The sequence below is a fragment of the Struthio camelus genome, chromosome 2 (genome assembly GCF_040807025.1).
Source record: "Struthio camelus isolate bStrCam1 chromosome 2, bStrCam1.hap1, whole genome shotgun sequence".
Classification (NCBI taxonomy): Eukaryota; Metazoa; Chordata; class Aves; order Struthioniformes; family Struthionidae; genus Struthio; species Struthio camelus.
Genome location: NC_090943.1, coordinates 60,233,304 through 60,259,669, shown reverse-complemented (window position 1 = coordinate 60,259,669; position 26,366 = coordinate 60,233,304). Strand labels below are relative to the sequence as shown.

The 26,366-nt window shown below is 44.1% G+C and overlaps 1 protein-coding gene across 1 annotated transcript in view; it reads left to right on the top strand.

The window, feature by feature from the left end:
• Nucleotides 1–2,826: 2,826 nt before the first annotated feature.
• LANCL2 (LanC like glutathione S-transferase 2) overlaps nucleotides 2,827–26,366 on the top strand; it is a 35,952-nt gene continuing 12,412 nt past the window's right edge. Inside the window, exons 1-5 of the mRNA XM_068936015.1 lie at nucleotides 2,827–3,732; nucleotides 14,389–14,506; nucleotides 17,407–17,614; nucleotides 22,389–22,536; nucleotides 23,198–23,344. Coding sequence (XP_068792116.1) covers nucleotides 3,541–3,732; nucleotides 14,389–14,506; nucleotides 17,407–17,614; nucleotides 22,389–22,536; nucleotides 23,198–23,344 — 813 coding nt within the window. The 5' untranslated portion in view covers nucleotides 2,827–3,540. The remainder of the gene's footprint in view (nucleotides 3,733–14,388; nucleotides 14,507–17,406; nucleotides 17,615–22,388; nucleotides 22,537–23,197; nucleotides 23,345–26,366) is intronic.

The window sequence follows — 26,366 nt, the reverse complement described above, 5'->3', positions numbered from 1 at the left end:
CACAATTATCAGACGTTGCAGGATGTAAGGGGGATTAGAGGTCAGAAGAAGGAAAAGGAAGGGTTTCATGAATTCCTCCTGTGTAAAGAAGGACTAGCCCCTTAATTTTTTAAGCAAAACTCTTCATGATTGACATGAAGAAACTGATATCTTAGTAGGAATCAGGCCTTGGTTAAACGTTCATTGCAATTGCGCCCACATAACCGCAAGGAAGAGGACAGCTTTCGAGTAGATAAACTTGCTGCAGGGCTGCACGTTTGCCAGTGCTGCAGGAGGTAGGCTGCAGCAGTACACAGCTGGAGTGGGAGGAAAGGATGAGGGGCCACTGCTTTCAGAAGCCTTCAGATGTGTTCTGGATGAAAGTGACCATAAACTCATGATCTCAGTAGGCAGGGCCTCTTGCTCCTTCCCCTAGGGATGGAAAGATCTTGTTTAAAACTTAGGTTAAAGGTTGCCACCTCATTCAGCCTAAACCTTTTCCCTCCTCCTTTTCCCATGATTCCCAGTCAGGCTGTGGGATGCAGCTGTGCATGCATCAGGGCAAAAAGAATAAAAAGAAAAATCACCAGAAAATAGATGCACGTTCGTATTAAAGACTTGCGACCTTGGTTATAGGGATGCAATAACTTGCACTGACACAGCTAGTCTTAACTGAGAGCAGGAGAACGTTATAGATGAAAACATGCTCTTTGCCTAGCAAAATACCTACGTGGAGGCAAAAGATTCTTTGAAAGGTTTTGCATTTACGCTTCCAGGCTGAGGAACACACGGCAAAAGACTTTTCAGTTAAAGAGGAAAGATGTGTGTACCAAGTCCATTAATGAGAACCAACACCGTGGTATATTTAAGACTTTTGATAGTATCAGTATTTCTTTAATAAATCCCAGCAAAAAAAACCACAAGTTATTTCATCACTTAATCTTACACTATGCTTCTATTGTATTTATTTGTGAATTCAGTGTGAGAAAAGTCACTTTTCATGAGAATAAGGGTTTCAAGAAAAAAATCAGCAGTTTCCACAGACCCTCAGATGGGAGATAAATTTCACGTAATACTGTAGATACAAAGATCTGTCTGCTTTTCTTAGGTTGAATAGGTCAGTAGAACTTTGTTATACTGCAGCAGTGTCTAAACAGGCCTTTCCATAGGTAAGATAGATAGTGTTTTGATTTTCTAAAAATAATTACAGAAAAGGATAGTCTACAGATGATAGAATTTTTGAATGGATGGCTATTTTATCTTCCAGAGCAAACATGTGGTATGTTTTGTATGACAAGATGCTTACAATTTTTCCTTTGTCATCTGTCAACTTTTCAAAATAAATAAACAAAGGAAGTATTTCCTAACGTTCCTATCATGCCACAAGATAAGGGACATATTATTATTCTTCACAGCTGTAAGCACGCACGTGTATCTGCAAGTAACTGTAAACTAAAGCCAGTATGTTGACAGGCTTCACATGTATTTAATCTTACACACTGAATACGCGTTTTGATAGCAATAGAATTACTCAGTGCATAAAACTAAAGATCAATAACTCTGCACAGTATCCAGAATTCGAATAAGAACTTTACTGTCTGGCTAGCTTACAACTGCTATCAAAAGTGATGGCATAGCTCAAAGTAAATATTTAATAGGATAGTGTTAGAACGAGGCTTGTCCTCTCTGCGTCCCTATTTTTACAAAATATTCTGTTATGTTTAGTTACATTGTCGGCCTTTTGCAATGCGTTTATACAGTAGGGAGGACAAAGGAGTTCTGGTATGTGACAGGAATTCCTCAAGACTATGACAATGCCAACATGTACTATGTAAAAAATGTTGTTAAAACAACACAAAGGAATTTTTCCTGAATTAATTTAATGTGCTTATGTTACTTGCTCACACGGAGCTCTTCTCTCTTTAGACACACGTATTCATGAAATGACACCAACTCCATCTACAAGAATTGGTGCCTTGGCATCCAGACCCCCTCAGAAGCGGATTTCAACGAGGAACGAAGACGCTGCTCACCACGCAGGATCAGGCCGCTACGGCTCCTGAAGCGAAATTCAATCATTTATTCACAAAACAGGCCTGGCCCTTCCCACAGATCTCAGGGGCTTTCCTCCCTCTGCCTAAACGCCCCGCCGCCCCGCAGCCTGGCCGCAGCGTGCGGTTGGGCACGCGTGCCGCGGCACAGGGGCCAAGGCCGGGGCCCCGCTCTCTGCCCCCGGCCCCGTGAGCGGTGGCGTTTCGGGAGGCCGCCCCACGGCCCCGACGCACCGAATAAACCCCAACACCCCTCCTGGAAGCGGCCCGGGCACGAGGCAGTTCCTCCACAGCTACGTGCCAAGCCGTAGCGCAGAGTCAGTAGTACGTCCAGGAGGGATGTTCGGAAAAATAGCCGAGGGAAAACAAAACTAGGCCCAACGGTTAGCGGGAGCGGTGAAGACCACGCTCAGCGAGGCCGGAAAGCACCCTGAGCACTGCCATGACCCACTTTGGGTGCTGGGGGCTTGTTTTTTAATTTACATGTTTTGCTTTTTTGAGGGGAGGTTGGTGAGAGCCTAGTAAGGAGAGCAGCACAGGCAGCCACCAGAGCCACAATAAGCCGCAAGGATAAAAATCAGAAACCGAGAGTGGGACGAGGGAACACAGGCCCCTCCATCCTCCTCCTCCTCTTGCCCCTCCCCGGGCAGCTACCCCTCTCGGCCGCTGAGGGACGAGCCCCCGGGCGGCTGAGCGGCCGTTGGCAGCCGTTGGCGGCCACGCCCTCCCCTCAGAACGACCGTTGGGCGCCGCCTCCCTCCCCTCGGGGCGGGCGTTGGGGGGCCGCGGCCGCCTCTCGCCCAGGGGCGCCCCGCAGGTCCCGGGGGCTGCCGGCTGCGCCCTGCCGCGGCGGTCCGGATGAGCGCGGCTCGCCGGAGGCTGCGGAGGACACGGGTGAAGGAGCTGGTCGTCTACTGCCTTTTCGTGGGGCTGTCGTTCCCCCTCGTGGTGGTGCTGGTGCTGCTCTGAAATGAGCCGGGCGACGGTTTCTGCCCGCCGGCGGGGGCCGCGTTTCGGCGCCCGGCGTGCGGCTGGCGGCAGCCGCCTGACGGACTGACGCTCGGCCGGAGGGACGGGCGGGCGGGGGACGATGAGGAGGTCGGGGGGGGCTGGCAGGGTGCCACCCAGCCGGGGCGGGCAGGCGATCCGCCTCTCGTCGTGCAGGGCGGCCGGGCTGGCCGCGGGCGCTGGCCGCGCTCAGCCGCTGCGGGCGTGAGGGTGCTGTGGCGGCGCTCGCCTGCCGCTCACTGAGGGGGGACACGCGGAAGAGCCGCGGCGCGGCGTCCTGCCCGTTTGATTTCCCCAAGTTGGGGTTTGGCGGCTGGCGGCGGCACCACCTCGGCGCGGAGGCTGCCCCCATGTGCCGGCGGGCCGCGCCTCTCCCCGCGCCGGCAGCCGCCGGGCAGCTCGCCGCCGCGCCGCTCGCGTTGCCGTAATTCGCCGCTGCCGGGGCGGAGTTGTGTCCCCGCCGGCTTGCCGTGCGGGGAGGCGGGCCGGGGGGCCGGCGGCGATGGGAGAGAGCATGTCCAAGAGACTGAGGCTGCAGCTGGGCGGCGAGGCGGAGATGGAGGAGCGGGCGTTTGCCAACCCCTACCCGGACTACCAGCCGCACGGAGCCGCCGCCAGCGCCGCGGACACGCCGCGGGACAGGGCGCACCTTCCCTCGGAGGAGGAGCCCCTCCCCTTCGGCACCGACGGGAAGGTGAGTCCCGGGCGCGGGGTGTGGGCCCCGGCCGCCATGGGCGGGCTCAGCCGCGGGGCGGGGAGGCCGCGGGGCGAGGGCGCCCCCCTGGGCCCGGCCGCCCCCGCTGGCCTGTGCTTGCCTCGTCTGGACTCCCAGAGGCGATGGTCGCGGAAGCCGCCGCCAGGCCCCCCCGGCCGTGTCCTCGCTCTCAAAATGGTCGCGTTGTTAGCGCTGGCGGGTACGACAGGGAGGGGGCACTTCAGGGCTCCTGAGAAGAGAGGCTGGGTGAGGTTATTTACAAGAAGGAGGGGGAGTTCAGCACTGATTCAGTCTAGCTTTTAAACACTGTCGTGAACTTGAATCTGCTGAGATAACTCTCTATTTTTTTTTTTAATTTGGATATAAATGAATGCAGTGTCAGTGGATGCAAGGCCTGAAGGTAGCACTGTCTGCTTTGAAATTACTGCTCTGTTTCTGTAGCACTGCTTACAAGTTGTCTTGAGTTTTACGAATGGCAGCGTGCAGAGAAGAGATGCACTATGGAGCCACCCGTTCCCTCCCAGTCCCTTGCCTTCCCTGCAGTGCTTCAGCTAATGCTATTTTTAGAAAAGATGAATTTTTCCTCAGGGGTGGCCAGCAACACCCTCCCTTTGGACGATACTAGACCTTCCTGTACAGTAGTGACTTTAAGACATGTGTGTACTTAAATGCACACACAAAGTATTTCTGGAAACTCTTACAGATTCGGTGTAGGTTGCTTGAGTTACGATATACACCTGACAGATGGTTTGAATGAGCAGATCTGTCTAATGGCTCTAGTCACAAGAAGCTCACAGTCTTCCTGTTCTGCTTACCTTCCTGTCACCATACAGTTCTGGAGAGCTGTTCTGGTTCTCAAAATGTGTTTTAAGCTTTAAACATAGAAACAGGTCTGACCCCTTATCACACAGGTTGCCTTTGGTTGTGGATTTTCTGTGTTTTTAGTCCCTGAACTGTCTTTCAGTATTGCTGGCCTGCTCTGTGCTGCATCACCATCTTTCAGATGAAAAATACTGCATGGTGACATTGCAAGAAGTGCAAACGCACTAGATGCGAAACTAACTTTTCTAACTTGCTTGCCTGCGTCCTTGAATGAATAGAGGAAAGCCTTTAATTTCAGCTCTGTGTTTTTCTGCTTGTGGTGATAAGTAATTATCTTGACGTTTATGATGTGGAAGAGGGACGGTAATGCCCAACTGTAAGAGTACCATTCTTCTAACAGCATAAATTCTTGAGCATCATAACAACCTGTAAAACAATTAATATTAGTTGACGTTTATGGTGAGGCAGATGAAGGTTTGACTTCCATTGTCACTGAAGTTTATAAAGCTGTGTGTGGCTAGGCAGAATCTGCAAAAAAAGAAAATGTAAGCACAGGTCTGCTTTCTTCAATGACATGCATAGAGTAGGAAAAATTCAGAGAAAGCCTCCTGAAAGTTTCTGTGGTTACAGTGCTTTAATGGAGCACAGAATATGACTTGTTTTTCCGGAAGAGCTTTGCTGCATCAGAGAGAACTCAGGAATTGTCCTACATAGCTCTGGGCTAGAACATGGATATGAGTATATCCATGTGATTTGTGCATATTGTCAATCCTAATACCACCTTCAGTTCTTTGAGACTCCAGTCCTGCCAGAGAAAGTTCTTGCCTACCTAAAGCTCCTCTGAAGATAAAAGGACATCATACCATTACACAGGTTTGGGAACCTGATGGTTCTGTAAAGTGCTCTATACAGTAGCATAAGTCTCCTAAAATTGAAAACAGCTTTCAGAAGTCCTCAGTGCATTCCATTTTTTTTTTTCCTCCCATCTGCTGCTATGTGGAATGGTGAGAACTGTGTGACTCACGTAATGACACTAAAATTGTACAGGGTTCTGCTGTTGTCATGGAAGGCAATGCATTATTAATTCCTCCTTTTGATTTCGTAAGATGCCACAATTGCCATCTAGAATTCATCTAGTTGATAAAAGGACAAAAAGCTCTTCAAATCATTGTCTGAAATATGAGACAATTGGGGCAAAGCATTGTATATGCAAGGGTGTGTTTGCATAAGATACAGTAGAGGAAGCTATAATGTATGGAAACAGGAGAAGAGCAAACAAGATCTTGTCCTGCTAATTTGCCTTTTTATAAACAGGCACAGTAAATACTGCAGTTATTCAGGTGAGCTGTGCTCATTTAGCTAAAATATGCTTTTCCTGTCTTGGATTTCTTTACCCTGAAAATATTGTGGACTTGAATTGCTTCTGTAACTTGTTTGAGAAAGCTGAAGGTAGCAATTCTTCATTCAGTACAACTTCTAGATTAATAAGAGGCATAAGTATAACTTTGAATGTGTCTTTGCTTAAACATTTTTGAGTCTTTCAATTAAGTAAGTATATACCTTGCAGCCCCTTTTCCTTTTGATGTGGACCTTAGCTTAAAGAAGAAGCTACACATGTTGTCTCGGAGTGGCCCAAAAGTTTTAAAAATGGAAATGTTAGGGGGCCCAGGGGGATGAGTAGATGGCCGTAAACTCAGAGCAAAGCAAATTCCCTAGTTCACTGAAAAAGCAGTTTGTTCCATTTAATTCATTGTTTATGGGAGGAAGTATTAATACTTGAAGAGCAGATGTTCTTCTGATAGCTTCCCTTGCGTTATAGGAGAGACTAATTATAAACTCACCTATTCTTAAGCATTACTGTCTTAGGGTATTGGCTAATGCAGGTGGGGAACCAAAAGAGTAATCCTTCTGAGCAGTGTTGTGTTTTGCTCTCCCTTTCAACCTGAGCTTAACAGAGGCAACTTTATCTGCCATGAATGTCTGACTTACTGGCATTCTGTTGTCCATTAGCTAAGGTTGGTAATGTCTGTGCAGACTCGCATAAAGCAAGGGTAGCCAGTTTTCCCGATTCAGAAGCAGTGTCTTGAAACCTTTATGTGGCTGAGAGCTACAAAACGGGTAATGAATTCCTCAGGAATGGAAAAGGTGGGGAGGGCTCACTGGAGAGAGGAGACAAGGGCTTGTGACTTACCAGTGTTAACCTCGGATTACCCGTCGTCCTCTGAGTCAGGGTAGCTCTGTGGTTTAACATGTAGCGTAGTCACGTGTGAGCCACGCTCAAACTGTCTGCCAGCGCGACGTGACTTGGGAACCACAGACGGGTAGGCTTACCTGATCGTCCAGGAGTGCTTGGAAGCCACCCTGGGCCCTGGTTCCCTGATACAGATGTCGTTTCTGTGCAAGAACTACACAGCTGCCCAGACCTGATGGCAAGACACTATCGCATCCCAATGCCTGGATTAGTTGTGGAATCACACTGGTCTTTGACAGTGCTGAATTGGATTCAAACTTTATGATAGATCACTAGCAAGCCCAAGTAGTAACTTCTTAAAAAGCTTGTTAACAAAGAATTTGTCCTTTCTGACTTAATGTTTAAGGATATTAGTAAAAGGTGGTCTGTTCATACAAACATACATAAATGTACTTAGTCAGATTTTGCACAGAATTCCTTGCAGGAATCCGTTTTAAAGCAAATGGTGCTTCAAAGGCAAAGGTCACTGCTTTGTGGGGATAAGGAGTACTTATTTTGGGTGGTTTAATGGTGTTTGGTTTCTTGGTGTTTTCTCAGTATCTTGTTAGTTTGAGTAATTCCTTTGAGTGGCTTTTCGGTCTTCCTTTTCTTGTAAAATTTGCAGAAGTCTAAAGTTCTTTCCCGTTACCTCATTCTTCATTCCCCTCCTTGAGGTCTGTATTTTTCCTATTTATTGGGTTGTCTAGCTGGGCATTTCAGTTGTCTCCCTGAGAGCAGCAAGCTCTGTCTCTTCTAGAGCTGATTTTGCAACCACTTATATTAATGGGAATCATACCTCTCATGGCACTGAAGGCACCAAGGCCAGTACATGTTTTTTCCCACTTCGCCTGGTGGTGGGTAGTGGGATGGGGTAGCTGCATTTCTCAGTGTTGCCACTTTTTTGGCAACTTTTCCTGGCATCACATTTCAGTTGGGAGCCGTTTTAATAAGGACAGGATTCTTGAGTACTGAAAATCATCTCTCTCTTGAGGGAAAGTGTTTTTTTTTTTTTTTTTTTTTTTTGGGAGGAGTCTTGGTCAAAATTCAGTCTGCGAATCATTTTATTGTACTTTATTTTGTATTACTAACTCATGGTACTGAAAGTCAGTCTACACAGTTTGAACAGTTTAGGAAAATAGTAGCTTTTCTTCTCATCAGCATCAAAGTGCCACTTAGCACTCTTCTGACACTTTTGTATTGGAAGCCTCTGCAGTTATTCAGAACAATATTTCACACGCTTGTTTAAATCTGTTCATTGTACCAGCTCTGAAGGAAATTGCCTTTTTTTTTTTTAAATCAAAACCCAAGTTCTGGTTAAGTTCTCTCATGTCCATGCGTGTTTCACTAGTTTCTAATTTGACCTTTCAGACTTGATTGTTAATGAATTGCCGCTCTGGCTAGTTGCCTGAGCAAGTGCAATAATAGGTACTCATTTTTGGTGAAAACAAATGGATTTCTAATACGTACAGTTTTGGGTCTGACTACACAATGGGAGTGTACCATCAAGGTCAATATGTAGAATATACCTGTTTTCTATACTTCAGAGTAGTTCAGATAGTATTGGGAGAGGTTTTGGCTTTTTTTCTTCCTTTTTTAAGACTTACAGATGCTCTAAAAATGTGCCCAGTAAGGTGGACAGCTTTGTGCAGTGAATGCATTTAAATCCTACTCACAATAGACTTTGCTTTTCTTAGATTTCAAGAAGTAGCACATAAGTGTTAGCCTACCTGGAGGATGAGCGCTTTTTCTCTTGTCCTGTTGCTTCGTCAGTCTGTTTTCAAAAACATGGGATAACGTTCCTCTGCATCTGTAAATCATGTGGCTTTTTTGTTATCAATAAATTGAAGCTTTCTGATGACTATTTATGATGATCTGAATCTTTAGCTTTCTTTTTGCAACCTATCAACAATGAGACAAATAGCTCCTTGTACTCCTAGAGATGTTAGAGGCACAGTCCTGTTGTTGCCTACATGCTTTAAACAGTTCTTTCTGTAACTTGAATGGATTGCCAGGTTCAAGTCCTTACGCTTGTCTGTTCTTAGCTGTATTTTCGAGTGGTGTTTCTGCACACTGTCATCTTAAGATAGGGTAATACATCCCTTTAAAGCCTTTTCCTAATGGTTTCAAATTGTTTATTAAGTATATTGTGTTACAGAACTGGCCTTCATTTCTGGAAGGGCCTAAATGAGTAGGAGAGCGTTGTTATGCGCTGTTTCAGTGGCTTTGTGATGAGAATTCTTAATATCTGGTATTTTAAAAAAAAAAGCAACAACTGCTTTTGGGTCTGTAACAGTCTTTTGATTTACGAAGGAACAAAGTAATGCTTGTTTTGCTGTATAAAAAGGTAGGTCACTGTCTAACTGATCTTGGTGGATTCTGCACTTAGAATCCTACTGACATTCTTCCCATCTGCTCTTGCAGGAGTTCTGTGGAACGTGAGCGTTCTCTGTGAGCGTTAGATTTCCACCCACTCCAATAAACCTATTCTCCAGAGCATAGTGTGTGAAATCCTGGCTCCCCTAGAGTCAGTGGCAATGTTCCCATTGATTTCAGTAAGGCCAGGATTTCACGTTTCAGTAGAGCTGTGGGGTCCCCCCCCTCCCACCCTGTTCTCCCTTACCAGTATCTGTTGTGTCCCTTTTCTAATCTTTTATGTAAATTTGATTTTTGAGTGAGTCCTTGCTGCAATACTAACTTGAGTTTTATTTTCTTCTTTCTGAAATGCAAAGAGCGTTTCAGAAAATCCAGAAAGAAAACCTAGCATTGTATTAATCTTTTCTTCTATTCTGCACATCACCAATATTAAAGTCTCTTCTCTCTGAAATATCTCTTCTTCTTAACCTAGTTGGAAATAAGGTGAAATAAAAATGTATTGTTCGATAGACAGCACTGTATAGGCCATCTCCTTGCTTATTCTGCATAATCAATCACTTTTTCCTTCAGTTTTGTTTTGCACATAGCATCAGTCCCTGGAAAAGCTAATAAGATAAAATACAAAAGCATAACTGTGAAAGAGTATAAATAGCAAAATAGCTGTTGTTTTGGGAGCCAGTGAGGGGAAGAAAGACTGATAGCTTGGCAACTCTTAAGGAAACTGAACTTGGGTCTCCATTCTCTTGCCATGATTCTGTGCAAGTTACTCACCAGAGACATGTTAGGATGCAAATAAACGCTGAGTATTTTTGGAAAACACATTGGTATCTAAGTGTCTGTGAACCAGGCAAATGAAATAACTCATAATTTGTCCCTCAAACAAATTATTACTTCTAACCACAACAGGAGCGACATGAGGTGTTTCAGTTGCGTTGTCAGACTTACATAAACAGTGTGATATCTTGCCCAAATGTGCATGCCTTATTTAAAAACTTGTAGACTTTAACTTACAGGCTTCTCTTAAATATTTATGTAACTAAAATCATACTATAAAATACAGGAATAACAGCTGATTATTGCCTAGCCTGCTCCTAGTGCTGGTTTGTTGTAAAATCAGAACTGTAAAGCTGGATATGGTTGTACAGGAGAAGTAGTTCAGTTAATACTGATATTTTATAGTAATATCAATTGAAAGTGAAATGGATATTTCTTTTAGGAGATTATTATTTGTAGTGCTGAGTGATTTTGTGTGTGTGTGTAAATTTAGTGCTGAGGTTTTTTTTAAAAAAAAAAAAAAAAAAAAGCATTTCAGTTCTTTTAGGAAGCCTGCAAATGAGAGAAAGCAGATAGGAGAAATAGGTATTGCTATCAAGGACAACTTAATCTGGACACCTTGTCATCGGGGCCAAAAATAAATAGTATTTTATATATACTCATATACTTTACACTGTAATTGCCTTTAAAAGGCTTTGGAATGTGAGATAGGTTTGTCCAATGTGCCTGTCAGCTCACTACAGTGGAAAAAATGATGCAGTTTAAAGAAATCACAAAACACTTAATTTGCAAAAACAACATACTCACATTTTTCTGCACTGCTTCTGTTTCGTGCTGGTAATGATCTTTGTTAGGATAAATGATATATGGTGGGGGATTCTGCTGGTTGGGGTTTCTTGGAGTGTTGGGTGTTACTGGGATTAGCTCCTGTTTTTGTGTTTTGCTGACCTGAAACGGAGTAGTGGTTGGGATGGCAGTGTCCGTTTTTCCTCCAGCAGCACAGGAGTAATGCAGCATTTGAATTCCTGGAGAGAGCCATTCCTACTTGTTATTCTTCAGCCCCTTTTATGACCCAGTCTGTTGTGAACCAGCAGTAAATGTGATACTGGATATCAGAGGTTCAGGCTTCTTGGTTTTTGCTTTTTCCTGACAGGAATGGCAGTAACAAGAATCACCTGCATAGAAGGCTGAATGCCAGCTGGAATCATCCTCATGAAATGAGTATGCTTCTCATGAAAATCAGTCTGCACTCGACACAAATTAGTGTGCTTTATGCTCAGCTGTAAAGCGACCGTAAGATTCCTTGAGGAGGCTTATAAATTTTATAAACCCACCTTTCAGCATTCATTTCTTTATATAATTAAATTATACTGGTGCATGTAAGCATCTGTTATAAGCTTATAGTGGAATCTTACCAAATGAACGTGAAACCACTCTGTTGGTAAAGCTTCAGAACAGCTGAAAAAAAAGGAGACGGTGGAGGGGAAGCAGGTAGCTGAGAAAAACTTTGCTGCTGCTCCTAAACCATCCGTGTTAGCGTTAACTTGGGAGTAACTTCATTTGGGCTGATAAATGCTTATGAACATAATAAAAAAAATCCTTTTATCTTTGCTTTTCTAAGCACTTAAGATAGGTAAGTTATGATTCCCATTTTAGAGAGAGGGAAACAGCAACCTGGACTAAATTATTTCTATGGGACTGAGGTTCCAGGGGAGAATGCAGGTGTCCTGATGTCCTAGTCCTTCCCTCCTACCTCTAAATAACTTGATTTATATTTGATTAAAAAGTGTTCTGATTTGGTAACAGCAGGTGTATTGTCAGAACAAAAAGATAACCAGGGAGCTTGTGATGTGCAATAAGTAAATAACCTGGGAGTCTGAAACCTTTGTTCGCTCCTTTTGTCAGATCAACTGAGTGGTGAGCCTGGATGCATCAGGGCTGATTTCCTCATGCTGTTTCACCATATGCCTCAACCTTGGCTTAACTCTCTTTTGAAGGAGGGAAGGCCTGCCCTTAGGAAAGGTTTGGCTCTGTGTTAAGACTCGACTGAACTAGTTAAAAGGGCAGAGGTTTTTTTATGTGCGCTATGGTTTCCTATTAAAAAGATGCTTAATACTATACTAAGGCCAAAAAGTAGACATCAGATGCTTACTGTATTCCATTGTTATTTGTAGTTATTGGAGAAGGTTGAGGTGGCTTTAGCTCATTTGTAGGACAGATTAGAGTGGTATGTGTGTAACGTGAGATAGTGATATGACTTCTCTCTCCTCCCCTCATCTCACCGTCACAAAACGGATTTGAACTGTTGGACCCAGAAACTTCTGAGTGTCTCAGAGAACTTGTATAATTCCTGTTATCTTTCTGATTTCTGAACCTATGGAGTGGATATTTGAATTCACCGGTTTTTATTTGAAGTTCCACTCTGAACAGGGGTACAAAATGCAGTGTATTTTGAGTAGTCAGTTGCATGATGGCATTCAGGACCTCTCTTTTAACTGAATCCCTCTCCCTTTTGGGACGTATTTCAATGAAGCAAGAACTTGTCGTCGTAATGAGCTAATTTCTCCTTCCCTAGTGGAGAATCATAACTGTAGATGTGTTTAATACTAAACTAATCCTTCACCAATCTGCCTTGCTCCGGCTCTTATTTGGGAGCAGCAGGTTGGAGAAGCAAGTGGTAGAACAAACAGATGAAGCACTGTTCAAAAAAGTGTAGCTTATTTTGAATGTAAGCTGACAGGTAGCCAAATTGCATAATACCATTTTTCTGGATGCTGATGTCCATCACATTGAGACCCCTGGGTTTGGAAAGTGGGGGGAAGCTGCTGGTTTTCATGTTCCCAGAGCGCGTTTCTCTTCTAGCTGTTCTAGATAACTAAGACATGGATGACAAATGCCATGTGCTTGGGGCTTTCTATAGATGATGTAGGAAGCGCGTTCAGGAAATATTTTTGAGTGGCATAAAGTTTGGGTACATCTCTATTTTTATCACAGTGATGCAGTTACCTGGTAATTCACGTAGCTGAGGAAGGGAAGAATTGTTTATTTTTTTTGTTCTCTAGCTCTGCAGTGGATAACTTCTTATATAAATAAACCTAGACCTTAGGTTTTAGTTATCTATTAAAAACTATTTTATATATATGAATGTTAATATAAAAAGCTGATCGGTAGCTGGTACTCTCTGTAGAACATTTTTTGAACGTTGTGTCTGAAGTTCCCATAGCAAATGTAAAACTGGTTCTGTGAATGACTTCATAAACAATCTTTCCCATGAAAATTAATAGAACAATAAATTCTAGTTAATTGACTGTTTCCACAGTGTGTAGTTCCATAGTCTTGAGGGAATAATCAATAATGTATTTTCCCATGTACTACCCTTAATGAGAGAGAAATGCTGGCCAGAATAAAGTGTTCTGAATTGTATTTCATAAATTGCATATATTGCAAAGCGTAGACTTTTCTTTGTCAAAAATAAAAGCCAGAAAGGAATAAAATCAAAAGTTTGTTCAACGTCATGCCAAAGGGTGAATGTGTTAGCTGAAGCTGCCAAGCTCCTTTTGCTCATCTTCTTTGCATCTAGCTGATTCTTTTAAGTAGTTGTCTTTCAGTAGTTTACTGATACTGCATTTAATGACCTCCCCTCATGCCAAAGCGTGCCTATCCAGATAGGATTTGGGGGAGAGGAAGGAGCAGGAAGTGAAAGAGAGGAAGGGCATTTTACAGCTTTTTGGAGACTTGCCTTCTGCGTAGTAATCACAAACTGGGAAATCCAGAAGAGTTTTGGATTTGAAGATATGAATACGCTTGGATGATGTATTTAAGTGTGTCATTAAAGAAGATCTCAGCTACAAGCATTTTTTTTCTTGTAGCCATTGTTGGCTCCATAGTGCCACCACAGTGGATGCACAAGGACCTTGTGATGAGAGCAAGCGTCTGTTACATGGGGTTTGTATGTATGAACGCAGCTTAGCGAACCTAGCACGGTCCTGGTAGCAGGACCCTGAATAGAATATTGGCCCATGGAGTGGCAGCAGGAGTGTGTCAATCTGTTTACTTTTATTCACTTTTTACCTAGTTCAGAGAAGCTTTGCTTATTGCATTAAGAGTCTAAAATGAGAAGCAGCACATAATAATTACATCCTGCCATTGTATCCGTAGCTGCTCTTCATATGACTTCAGATCATGCCCAGATAATTCTTCTGTCTGATGTAAATACTAGTAATGTATTCTAATTTGTAACTAGAATGCGTTAAACCAGGCACACTTAAGATATACCACCTTGGCACTGCCAATTTGCTGGATGTAGTGTCCATTCCCTCATGTATTTTGGATTTTGTTTGCTTGTTTGTTTTCAAACAAAACAGTGTAACAGCTGGCTTACGTTCTTGGATTCATTTCTTCTCTGACTCTCGTTTTCTCCTCTCTTATGTTTTCAGGTCAGTGCTCAGTTCACAAAACGGATCCAGACAAAAATCAAGGACCTTTTGCAGCAAATGGAGGAAGGACTAAAGACGGCAGATCCACATGACTGCTCTGCCTATACTGGCTGGACCGGTGAGAAATCTGGAGTTTGAACGATACGTGTTTCTTAAATGGTGTTATTGGGACAATTTGAGGCTTATTCACGGGAGGAGGTTCTGATAGCCTCGCAGAATCTGCATAAGTACTCTGATATCGTAGCCATTTGTGTGAGTTGGTTTCTTTTCACTCTGGATGCTTGATCACTAGTGTCTAATAATTTCCGTTGACTTCAGTGCACACAGGTTCTACTTATAGGGAGATGATTGGTTTCTGTGTTTGGACATCTTTATCTTGCAAAAGGAGTGTATTCTCTAAGGCAACTCCTTTGGCTTGCCTCACCTCTTCTTTCTTTAAGATTTTCTTAAAAAAGGATTATTTTCACCTCTCTCTATTCACCTCAGTGGTAGTTAGCAGTTATCTAATGGTAACAGTGTCTCCTAATCACTGAAAGGGAGGGTGCTCTGGGTCCAGCACCATGGAGACTTAAAATCTGAAATATGCGTAGCTTGGCTCTAACTGTTCTCTCTGTACAGAAATGAGAAAATGAGTATGAGGGAAGGGGAGTATGGAGGTTGGGGGGATGCAGGGTTGTAAAGTGTGTGAAGATAAAAAGTCATATGCAAGTGCTGAGTATTGCTAGCTGCCGTCATTTTTTCTGCATTATATTGCTGATGCTGTCCAAATGTGAACAAGCCATTCTGATCCCTTAGGGAGAGCTTGCAGTGGTTGAGCTTGATGTGGCCACTCTTCTTGAAGTTGTCAAAACACTTTTCCATCTTGATCTCTTAAGTGCCACTTTGCTATTACAATGACATATTCTATTCCTGCTCTGTCTAGCTAATGCTTCAGACATACTTAAGCTTTTAGTACAGCATGTTTGAAATACGGCCTGAGGAGATTTGTTCTGTTATCTTTGTCTCATGTGGGGAGCAGCTTGGAAAAAATCTCCAGGCCTTGCCCATGTTTGGGCTTAATTCTGGCTATAAAGTGTAAAATTTCTTTCTTTTTTTTCTTGATGTTTTGATACAGATGGTGCTGTGGGTGGATGGGTGGGAAGCTTTAGACAACTCAGACTTAAATGATAGATGTATTTCAAGGTCTAAAAATGAATGACTGCTAAGTGAATGCAGAGGATCTCAAGCAGTGGGCATTTTCACACTGGCGTTACAAAACGGCTTCCTGGGATCAGTGTTCTCAGTGACTGACAACTGAAGTTATGGCTGATAAATCAGTGTGCTAAAAATGAGTCATAAGCTAAAAGTAACACAATGATCACTAGCTAGAACAAGACGATGGATGAGCAAGGAACATTGTCTGATGAGAACAGGCTTTTTCCATCCTGCAGAAGGATTGCCAACTACATCTGTTTCAAATCGTATACTTTTTTTTTTTTAAGGCATCTATGGAATTGACTCTGAACAGAAATGCTTAAATGATTTGGCTTTTTAAGTATGTCATGAAAATATTTTCTCCACAAACTCATTCCTTGAGCATTTTGCTAGAATACGCAAATCAAAAGGTAAAAAGCAGCAGTGAAAATGCTGTCCCACTTTTTGTGTAGCAAGTCTAGATGAATCTTATCGGCAGAGAACAGGCATGAGCATTGGCTTATACTCTGTGGAACATCTTCAGAAACTTGGAGAGTATACTGTTGGTGCATGACAACCATAAAACTCAGGTTAGAGTCCATCTTGCTTAATGCAAGTAGTGCTTATACATGTCAGATGTCTTGGAGGAGCTACTTGAAAGGTATTGTACAAGGAAATGTTGGGAGAACTGGGTCTCATGGCTGCTTTCTGATCATGCCTTGATCAAACCTGAATGTTTACAGGTTTGTTGCAACTTACAAAAGAGTTATGGAAATGAAATCCCAGCCAGGCTAATAGCCATAGAGGCAAAGTTTGCCGGTTGCTGCTTTGATGGTCTGTGGACAAGGGTAGTAGCCCACGAGTTCCCGTGCTATTCAGCAAGTCCAGCCCAGCTCCGCAGCTCTCCTTTTGGGACCATTTGGAAAAACCTGTTCAGGGCTGGCCCAGAGAACATCTGAGGATGTACTACTACTTTCATGGTGCTATTCCTCTTGGACTCCCCAAGGGCTGCTTCTCTGTGGATCTAAATGGGCCTTCCATCTTCTCCATTTCAGTCCTATTTTTGAAAAAAAATGTTCTCCGTGTTCAGAAAGAAGAGTTTTGAGTCACAACATTGTCAGGAGGTAAATTTTTGCTGTGTACTGTACCCTTAGAATTGGATGAGAAATATTCATTTTAAAGGATTTATTTAACTTTCTTAGATGTACATTATTGCAATTCCTACGGTTTGTTTTTTGTTTTAATTGAAAGCTACATAATGAGTTTAATGGAATGAAGCTTGATTTAACCTTCCAGCATCCTCCAAGGACTCTTATTTGCTTTCTGGATTTTACAAACTAGCTTAACTTGTAGAAGCTGATAATCTTATTAAGAAATATATTTTAGGATTATAAAGAATTTGGCAAGCTGAATCCAAGACCTCAGCAAAAGATCCTTTTAATATTCAAGCGGAAAAGAAAACATTTCCTTCATATAATAGATGAGTATTGTACAGTTAATGTACATGGTCATGCACATGATGGTTAGTCTAAGTTTTTGAGTCTTTAGTGATTTCTCCATCAGGCTTTAGTGCCTGTGTCATGAATTTCATCATTCTCTGCAAGTTGTGAGTCTAATTTGGGTTTCAGTCTGATAAATTCAGTTTTTTGTGATACTCCAAATTGAAATGTGATCAAGGTAGAAGACCTGATGTCTTCATATTGCATAAGCTAGGACCTTTGATTGATGTCTTTTATTGAGTACCCATTCACATTTGGGTTGCTGCTTCAGATGCAATAAAGACAAAAACATGTACTCAGAAAGAAAAGTAAATGAACCTTTCTCTTTTTGCTGTGATTGTTCCAGGCATTGCCCTTTTATATCTGCAACTGTACCGCATCACGAAAAACCAGAGCCATTTGCAGCGATCTCTTGATTATGTGAAGAGAATCCTTCGCAATCTGAATGGCAGAAGAGTTACTTTTCTCTGTGGCGATGCTGGTCCCCTGGCAGTGGGTGCAGTGGTTTATCACAAGCTGAAAAATGATAGTGAATCTAAAGAATGCGTTGCCAAGTAAGTGGTTGATGGTGGAAAAAGCTGTGCCCCTCTTGTGTGGAGAGCATTGATTCAGCAAGATGAGCAAATGTAGTTGCGGAGGAGTGAATTAAAAAATGGTTACCTCTTCCCCCGATGAGTTCACAGTAAAAGAATGCGAAATAGGCTTTATCTTTACCAAAGCTGGCTTATACCCTTAGTCCTCTATCACTGTAAGGACAAGAGGTCCTGGATGTATCTGTAGTGCATACGTGTTTCAATTTTGTCACAGTAAAGTGACATTCAGTAAAAGCAGCATGCTTGTCATCTGCAGTGTGTAGTGCTTGTGCAGTATGTGACGCTTCCTGTAAAGCGTGGATCTTAATTGTGGGTGCATTGCAGTCACAGAACATGGGCTCTGCAAGGATCTGGGAACACTCAGAAACGTGGTACATTGTCTTGATGTATAACAAAGACTTAATAAAACAAAGGGGAGATATTTATTGAACTGTCAAAGGCGAGGGCTCTAATTAGGTGAGGGGATATGAAGACTAACTTGGAAAAATTCCTACTCCTTTTCAAAGTAGTCTGTATGTAACACGTGTTGAGAAATTCTATTTGGATGTAGAGCCTCCTTAGAGAAGTGACTGTCCCTTTGCTAGTGTGGAGCTGACTGCTGTCTAGTCGAGGCTGGAAGCGTTGGAGCCCTGTGCAGTTTGCATTCAGCACCAGCAGTGCACTTTTAGCAGTCTTAACAGCATACCTTACATTACCGGAATTTGCAGATTAGCCTCATATCAGCATTTCCATTCTGGTTTATATTTGGAAATATAATCGGTCTCTTTCTAATACAGAATCCTAGTGAGATTAATTTCTGTTGCTGTCTCTGATGAATGAATTATTTCAGTTTTAAAAAGGGTGGTAGGTTTGTTTTTTGCCTTTAGAACCGGCAGTAAACTTGAGCATGTCATTTTGGATGCAGCTGGGAAAGCGGTGTTGCTGTGAGGCATGAAGCATGAGTGTAGCAAAATGAGATTAGGAGCAATAAATCTTGCGGACTAGCATCCGCTTGGAAAGTCATTTCTAGGAGGATTGAAAATGAAGTTAGTTTGGTGGTGGTGGTTGTTGTTCCTTTTTTGTTTACAAATATATTCATGACACCAACTGAGTGGAATATTTTAGATGTCAAAGTGTAATCTCTGATTGCACTTTTAACTTTTTGTCTTGCTAGCTGTCCAGTTTAGTGTGATCTGAACAAAAATCTGAGCACTAAAAACCAGTAGTGGCCATTTTGAAAGAAAATAGTTTAATTCCAAGTCCAAGGAGTAACTCCAAGGAAGGATTAATAACATACAGCTTGTTCTCTTTTGAGTGACTTTTCTCTGATACTAAGCAGTGACAGCACAAATAAGCCATTTGGGTCAGTGTTTTTGTTCCAGCACATGTTAATGGTAACATTTCTGCCAAGTAATGGCTGTTTGGGGGGATTTGAAAATTGAATTTGGTTTTAATCCAGATCATCTTCCCCCTCCCCCCAGTTTAAAACCTGACCATCCCCATGGTTTCATCTAATTGGCAATTTCATCAGAAAAGATAGCAAGAGACAAGGAGAGAGTCAGCAGATCCTCTGCTCCACCTCAGTTTTAGTACAGATTGGTGGAGTAATGTCAGGGAGTGTCTGTGGAGCAAGTGAGAGTTGCAGTGGCAGCCCAAGGTTTCTTCCACCACTAAATGCGTGCAGAACACTTCTGCATAACAGCAGTGCCCTTCCTAAACTGGGCTGCTAAGCAATTAGTTGTGTAGGGAGGGGGAGTTATCAGTGTTTTTCCCCTCTTACGCATCTAAAATCAAGAGTCCTTGTTCAGGCAAAATTTGCAGAGACTCCAGGAGGTTTTTATCAGACTGCCTGCTAACCTGCAGCTACTTCTACAGTTTAAGCAACACATCTTCAATTAGTTCAGCAGTAGGAATTGATCTAATTGGTATCTGAATCTCTCTACTTCAAAACAGAGTGGGTGTCTGACAGCACGTTCAGGTTGGTGTTCCTGGGATTTTCCTCCAGGTGGTGTGCTCCCTATTTATTGGAGCAGCTCTCCAGCCTCATGCAGACTTGAGTTCAGGATCCTGCAAGGAGGGAGCAGGGCAATGAGTAGGATCGCAACGCTGGACTTCAGGAGAGCTAACTTTGGCCTCTTCAGGGACCTACTTAGGGGAATCTCCTGGGGTAGGGCCCTAGAAGGAAGAGGGGTCCAAGAAAGCTGGTTAATATTCAAGCATCACCTCCTCCAGGCTCAAGATCGATGCATCCCTCTGAGGAAGAAGTCCAGCAAAGCAGGCAGGAGACCTGCATGGAGGAGCAAGGAACTGCTGGCAAAACTCCAGCAGAAGAAGGAAGTGCACAGAATGTGGAAAAGGGGACAGGCCACTTGGGAGGAATATAGGGACATTGTCAGAGTGTGCAGGGAAGCGACAAGGAAGGCTAAGGCCCATTTGAAATTAAATCTGGTGAGGGATGTCAAGGACAACAAGAAGGGGTTCTTCAAATACATCAATCGCAAAAGGAAGACGAGGGAAAACGTGGGCCCGCTGCTGAATGGGGCGGGTGCCCTGGTAACGAAGGATACAGAGAAGGCAGAGTTGTTGAATGCCTTCTTTGCTTCAGTCTTCACTGCTAAGGCCCGTCCTCAGGAATTCCAGACCCTGGGGACAGGAGAGGAAGTCTGGAGAAAGGAAGACTCTCCCTTGGTGGAGGAGGATCAGGTTAGAGATCTTTTGTCCAAACTTGACATCCGTAAATCCATGGGCCCCGATGGGATGCACCCACGAGTGCTGAGGGAGCTGGCAGATGTTATCGCTAGGCCACTCTCCATCCTCTTGGAAAGGTCCTGGAGATCAGGAGAGGTGCCTGAGGACTGGAAGAAAGCCAGTGTCACCCCAGTCTTCAAAAAGGGCAAGCAGGAGGAGCCAGGAAACTACAGGCCTGTCAGCCTCACCTCCATCCCGGGAAAGGTGATGGAACAGCTCATGCTGGAGGTCATCACTAAGCATCTGGAGGACCAGAAGGTGATCAGGAGTAGTCAGCATGGATTCACCAAAGGGAAAGTCATGCTTGACCAATCTGATAGCCTTCTCTGATGGGATGCCTGGCTGGGTAGACGAGGGCAGAGCAGTGGATGTTGTCTCCCTGGACTTCAGCAAGGCTTTGGACACTGTCTCCCATCACATCCTCCTAGGTAAGCTCAGGAAGTGTGGGCTAGATGAGTGGACAGTGAGGTGGCTTGAGAACTGGCTGGATGGCCGAGCTCAGAGGGTTGTGGTGAACGGTGCAGAGCCAAGTTGGAGGCCTGTAGCTAGTGGTGTCCCCCAGGGGTCAGTCCTGGGTCCAGTCTTGTTCAACGTATTCGTCGATGACCTGGATGAAGGCACAGAGTGCGCCCTCAGCAAGTTTGCTGATGATGAAAAATTAGGAGGAGTGGCTGACCCACCAGAAGACTGTGCTGCCATTCAGATATGGACCTGGACAGGCTGGAGAGGTGGGCAGAGAGGAACCTCCTGAAGTTCAACAAACGCAAGTGCAGGGTCCTGCCCCTAGGGAGGAATAACCCCATGCAGCAGTACAGGCAGGGGGTTGACCTGCAGGAAAGTAGCTCTGCCGAGAAGGACCTGGGAGTCGTGGTGGACACCAAGTTAAGCATGAGGCAGCAATGTGCCCTGCTGGCCAAGAAGGCCAATGGTCTCCTGGGGTGTATTAGGCAGGGTGTTGCCAGCAGGTCGAGGGAGGTGATCCTGCCCCTCTCCTCATCCCTGGGGAGGCGTCACCTGGAGTACTGTGTCCAGTTCTGGGCTCCCCAGCACAAGAGAGACATGGCACTCCTGGAGAGAGTCCAGCGGAGGGCTACAAAGATGATGAGGGGACTGGAGCACCTCTCCTATGAAGAAAGGCTGCAAGAGCTGGGCCCGTTCAGCCTGGAGAAGAGAAGACTGAGAGGCGATCTGATCAACATGTATAAGTATCTGAAGGGGGGGTATCGAGAGGATGAGGCCAGTCTCTTCTCCGTGGTGCCCAGTGACAGGACCAGAGGCAATGGGTACAAACTGAACCACAGGAAGTTCCATCTGAGCCTGAGGAGAAACTTCTTTCCTGTGAGGGTGACAGAGCACTGGCACAGGTTGCCCCAAGGGGTAGTGGAGTCTCCTTCCCTGGAGATATTCAAAACCCATCTGGATGTGACCCTGGGAAGTATGCTCTAGAGGACCCTGCTTGAGCAGGGAGGTTGGACTAGATGATCTCCAGAGGTCCCTTCCAACCTCAACTGTTCTGTGATTCTGGGAGTTCCCCTGCCCCAGTGCATCTGTTTCTGTCTGCACAAGAGGTGTAATGTTAGCTCTGGGTGAGAGCTGCCTCTCTGTCTGGGGGGGCTGGCACGCAGAGCTCCTGTGTGTGAACGTGGTGGCCAGCTGAACTGGGGATGACTACAAGGAAGTTGTGAGGCTGCAGATCTGGAAAGCTGTTTTAGGGACAGGAGTTGGGAGCTGCCATACTGATCTGCCTTCACTGAGGTTTTGAGGATTTCTTGGGGTATACAGAACAGTGTCTGATGTAATCAGTGATTGACTGACATCTTGGAGAGAAATTAAAAGTAAAAAAAATCTATTCAAATATAAGCTTTCTGAGGCAAGAATAGTGCGAAGGTTTGGTTTTAATTCAGAATTCTTATTGTTTCTGGTCAGATTGACAGCATGTGCAATACATAGTCCGTTATGGTCTCAAGGGAAGATACTCTTTTTCTCCACCTCCCCTTGTCTCATGCAGGTTGTTGCAGCTCCAAAGGACAGTCATAAGCACAGATGCTGAACTTCCAGATGAGCTGCTTTATGGCAGAGCGGGTTACCTGTATGCCTTGCTGTACCTGAATACTGAAATTGGTCCGGACACTGTCCCACAGTCTGTTATCAAAGAGGTAGGATATTTTTATCTCTCCAGTGCCACAGAGTTGGTGAGATTGAACTGGAATCACTTCTTCTCATGAAATAAGGGATTAGGAGAGGAAGGCTGGAGAAGAGAGGGACCTGGAAACGGGAACTCAATCCCATCCCTCCTTTTCTTCCGTCTCTCCTTTACTGCTGCCCTGCTGGGACTAAGAGAATGAGTCCAAGCTGGGAGGATCCATAATTAGCTATGAAAATAGATATAACACAGAAATAGGCTTGAAGCATTCGAGGGTGAGAAATTGTCGTGTGAAACCTTATGGAAGAACTGCAGAAGTTTTTAAATGAAAAGAAGGGGAATACAGTGTGGAGAAGATTCATGACTGTTCTGTAGGTACCAAAACCAGAGGAGGCAGGCCTGGAAAAAAAGTGGTTGGAAATATTTAGTATTCAGTTTTTATCCTTGCATATTTAAGTGATCGATAAGTCTTTTAGAAAAAGTCCATTTCTGTCTCAACACTCAAGTCCCAAATGACTTCATTTGAGTCAAATGATATTCAAATAACTGGAACATCAGTATCATCTCATGGCTTATTGTGACTAATTTTTTAGTGTGGTTTTGGTTGTGACAAATCAAAATCCTGTGAATAAAAGCAAGTGAGACAGAAGGAAGGGGTGTCTTCTCTTTCTTAGGTAATAGACGCCATTATTGAGTCGGGGAAAAACTTTTCGAAGGAGGAACGTAAAACAGACCGCTGCCCTCTGTTGTACCAGTGGCATAGGAAGCAGTATGTCGGAGCGGCCCATGGTGTGGCTGGGATCTATTACATGCTAATGCAGGTAAGAGAATGTTCTGTGGGTTGGGGCAAAGCACTGCTAGCATCTTGTTTTGCATCACAAGAGCTCCTCTTCAGCTTTTGTGCCTGTGCAGTACAATGTTGTGCTAGCTCAGGGTCTCACCGTTCGGAGTTAGATGCAGAACTGCGCAGAGATGCTCTCTCAGGTCCTGATAGCAGAATAAAACTATGGCCCGCATAGCATGGCACTGGGATGAATTAAGCTTCAGCAGCAAGGCTTCTTCAATGTAGGTGCCCTGCATCTGGCTAAGGGACTTGATTCTGTGCAGCTTGTTCAGGTACGTCAGCAGAGCTTTTTGTTTACATGACTGGAACATACATCCGCGCTCCAGAGTGTTCACACCGTCTCCTTGAGAATGAGTTGCAGGCTGCAGCACCAGTTCTAGGAGCTGCGTTTCCCGTCCTTACTAGAAAAAGGCAGGTGCCTTCCATCATCTCCATACTTACTCTTCTGATGCCTGAAGTAAGACCAGCTAAATATCCCCTTACTCGCCATCCATCACTCTTAACCTTCAATTTGTTATTATTTTTAAAAAACTGCATTGCTGATGCCTCCTCTTCTTCTGCCCTCCATGCCCTTCCTCTCTTATTTGTGTTTTTTTTTTTTTTTTCCTTTTAACTGTCTTGAAGCTCTTGGGAAACTTTCTCCTTAATCAGCCATTGATCTTCAGTATGTTTTTATTTTTTTGATAGTCTTCCTCCTCTTTCTCCCCCCCTTCCCCAAAAGTCTGATTATTTTTTAAGGTGTTTATGACTCCTACTCTGCTCTTTCTGTTGTCCTTAATGAGATTTCTCTCTTCCGTACTCCTCCTCTTTCCTGCACTTAAATCCACTTTTCCTGCCTCCCCGTAAGAGATTCTCAGATAGGATTCTGATGTTTGAAAAACAGACCTGTGTTTCCTTTCTTTTTTTTTTTTTTTTTCTCCTGTAAGACCTGGAAATAGAGCCTTCAGATTCATTAAAAAAGATGGCCATAGAGCTGCAAAATCGATATTGTGTATCTTACTCTAGTTTTGAAAGGTGCTGAGAGTTGGTGCATCTCTGTAAATGTTAATTTTCATACCAGGTCATGCAGAATGGCTTTCCTTCAGGGAAGTGGAAGGAATGTATGTCTCCATAGCCTAAAGCTGTGTATGAATGCTCAATGCAAAAGTGGCTGAGGTGGAATTAGGTGTTGCCGCTGCTCAGCCATTCCTCGCTAGCAAAAGACATTGCGACTGCTCCCCATCTGCTTCAGCTTAGCTCAAACCACTTCCACTGGTAGCTCAGGCTAACTAGGCTGACTTTGCTGTGGAGGTGGCTACTGCTCTGCTACCTGGGATCATGTATTAATCTGACTACAGCTGTTTTCTGCTGTGATAATCTAGCTGCGGCTGGAGACTGTTCTGACTTACGTGTCCTTACCTTCACTTCCTACTTTCTTCAGCAAAGCGGTCCTCCCCCTTCCAGCTACCTCCTCTTTCCTGCTTCCATTTTTCCTTCGCTGGCTCTGTTTGATTTTTCCGAGAAATAGCCGGTCCTCTAAAGAAGCCTTTTTAAAGGCTCCATCCTTTATTTCCTACTCAAGATTGCTAACAGAAATAATTGTGCAGTGCTTTTGGTTTAAGCAGAAACGACTCTGTCTACATATGTTAAAATCATAACTATCTTTTCCTTTAAATGTAATTGCTGCTTTTAAGAATTACCACAAAGTCATTGTTTGTGCAGCATTAGATGACTGTCTTTTCACTGTACGTTAAATATTGTGAGTCATGCCGAGTTGAGTCATCTGCTGCAGAGGAAGATGGCATATCGGAGTCCGTCCTTTCCCCCATCCCTCCTCCTCCGTATGAGGAGAATTTTTCTGTTTTTCAGCAAAGAATTCAGGAGACTGGTTGTTTGGGTGTTTTTTTGATAAATGAAAATGGGCGTCCTGCATAGCACCTGAGTTGTGAAGGCCACTTTCTGACCATCGTTCCTGTATGACACCTTTATGAGGATACATGTATTGCTGGATCAGCTTACAGGTGGAAGAATAAGAGCTCAGCAGTGTTAAATAACTCATCTGGCAGGCAGAGTGGGAAATCGGAAATGCTAGCTAAGGAATCTCCAGCAGCAGCCCCTTTCATGAAACCTGAGGTAAAACGGTCTGTTTGCATATCACTGCTCTTGGCCAGATAACCAGGGCACAGATCAGTAGGTTACTTTTTTTGGCGTTGGCAGCAGTTGCTGGGAACCTCAGCAGCTTAGGGGCAGAGAACTTGCTTGTGCTCAGATCTTTGCAGATGCAAAACGTGAGAAAGAAGGTGAGTTCTGCTCTTCTTGGGTCTGTCCCACAAGGATGGATACGAACTCAGCTGTGTGCTAGGCTGTGCTTGCCTTGCACAACTCAAAACTGACAGGGGCATTTATTGCTGGTTCCCATCTGCCTTGCCTTCTGCTGCAGGGGTCCAGCGTAACATCAGAATTGCAAAGTGGAGATTCCTCTTAGAAACTGCTTACCCTGCAGGTTGGTGTCTGAGTGAGGGGTGATCAGATCCAGCATGTTCTTCATGAAAAGGTGATCTGTTTTCTGATGTGCTTCTAGAAGATCAACCATGTGAAGGTTTCTGTTCCACTCATGGAAGTGTAGAGGTGGGCTTTGTCCTAGGATGAATAGGAGTCCAGCAAAGCTCCCCTGGCTGGGGCGAGGTAAAGGCTTATGGTTATTTTGGGATGCTAAAAAATAAAGCTATTTAAAGTCATTCTTTATTTGGCTGTAGGAGTGTGAATTGTAGCAGGGTACTCACCTACTGAAGGCAAATATACGGGAGTTGGTGGAAAATAATAACGTTTTAGGACATTGAGTCTGTCACAAAGATAAGTCATTAAAAAACTAAGCTCATGTATTAACTGCTGTAGGCTCCAGTTTCTGCAGTTGTTCCCACAGCTTGCAGGAATTTCAGAAATCATGTAGGCTGGGATAAAAATAAATAGTTCTGTTACGAAAATACTGTAAGATGGGCTGATAGAGGAATGAATAAAAA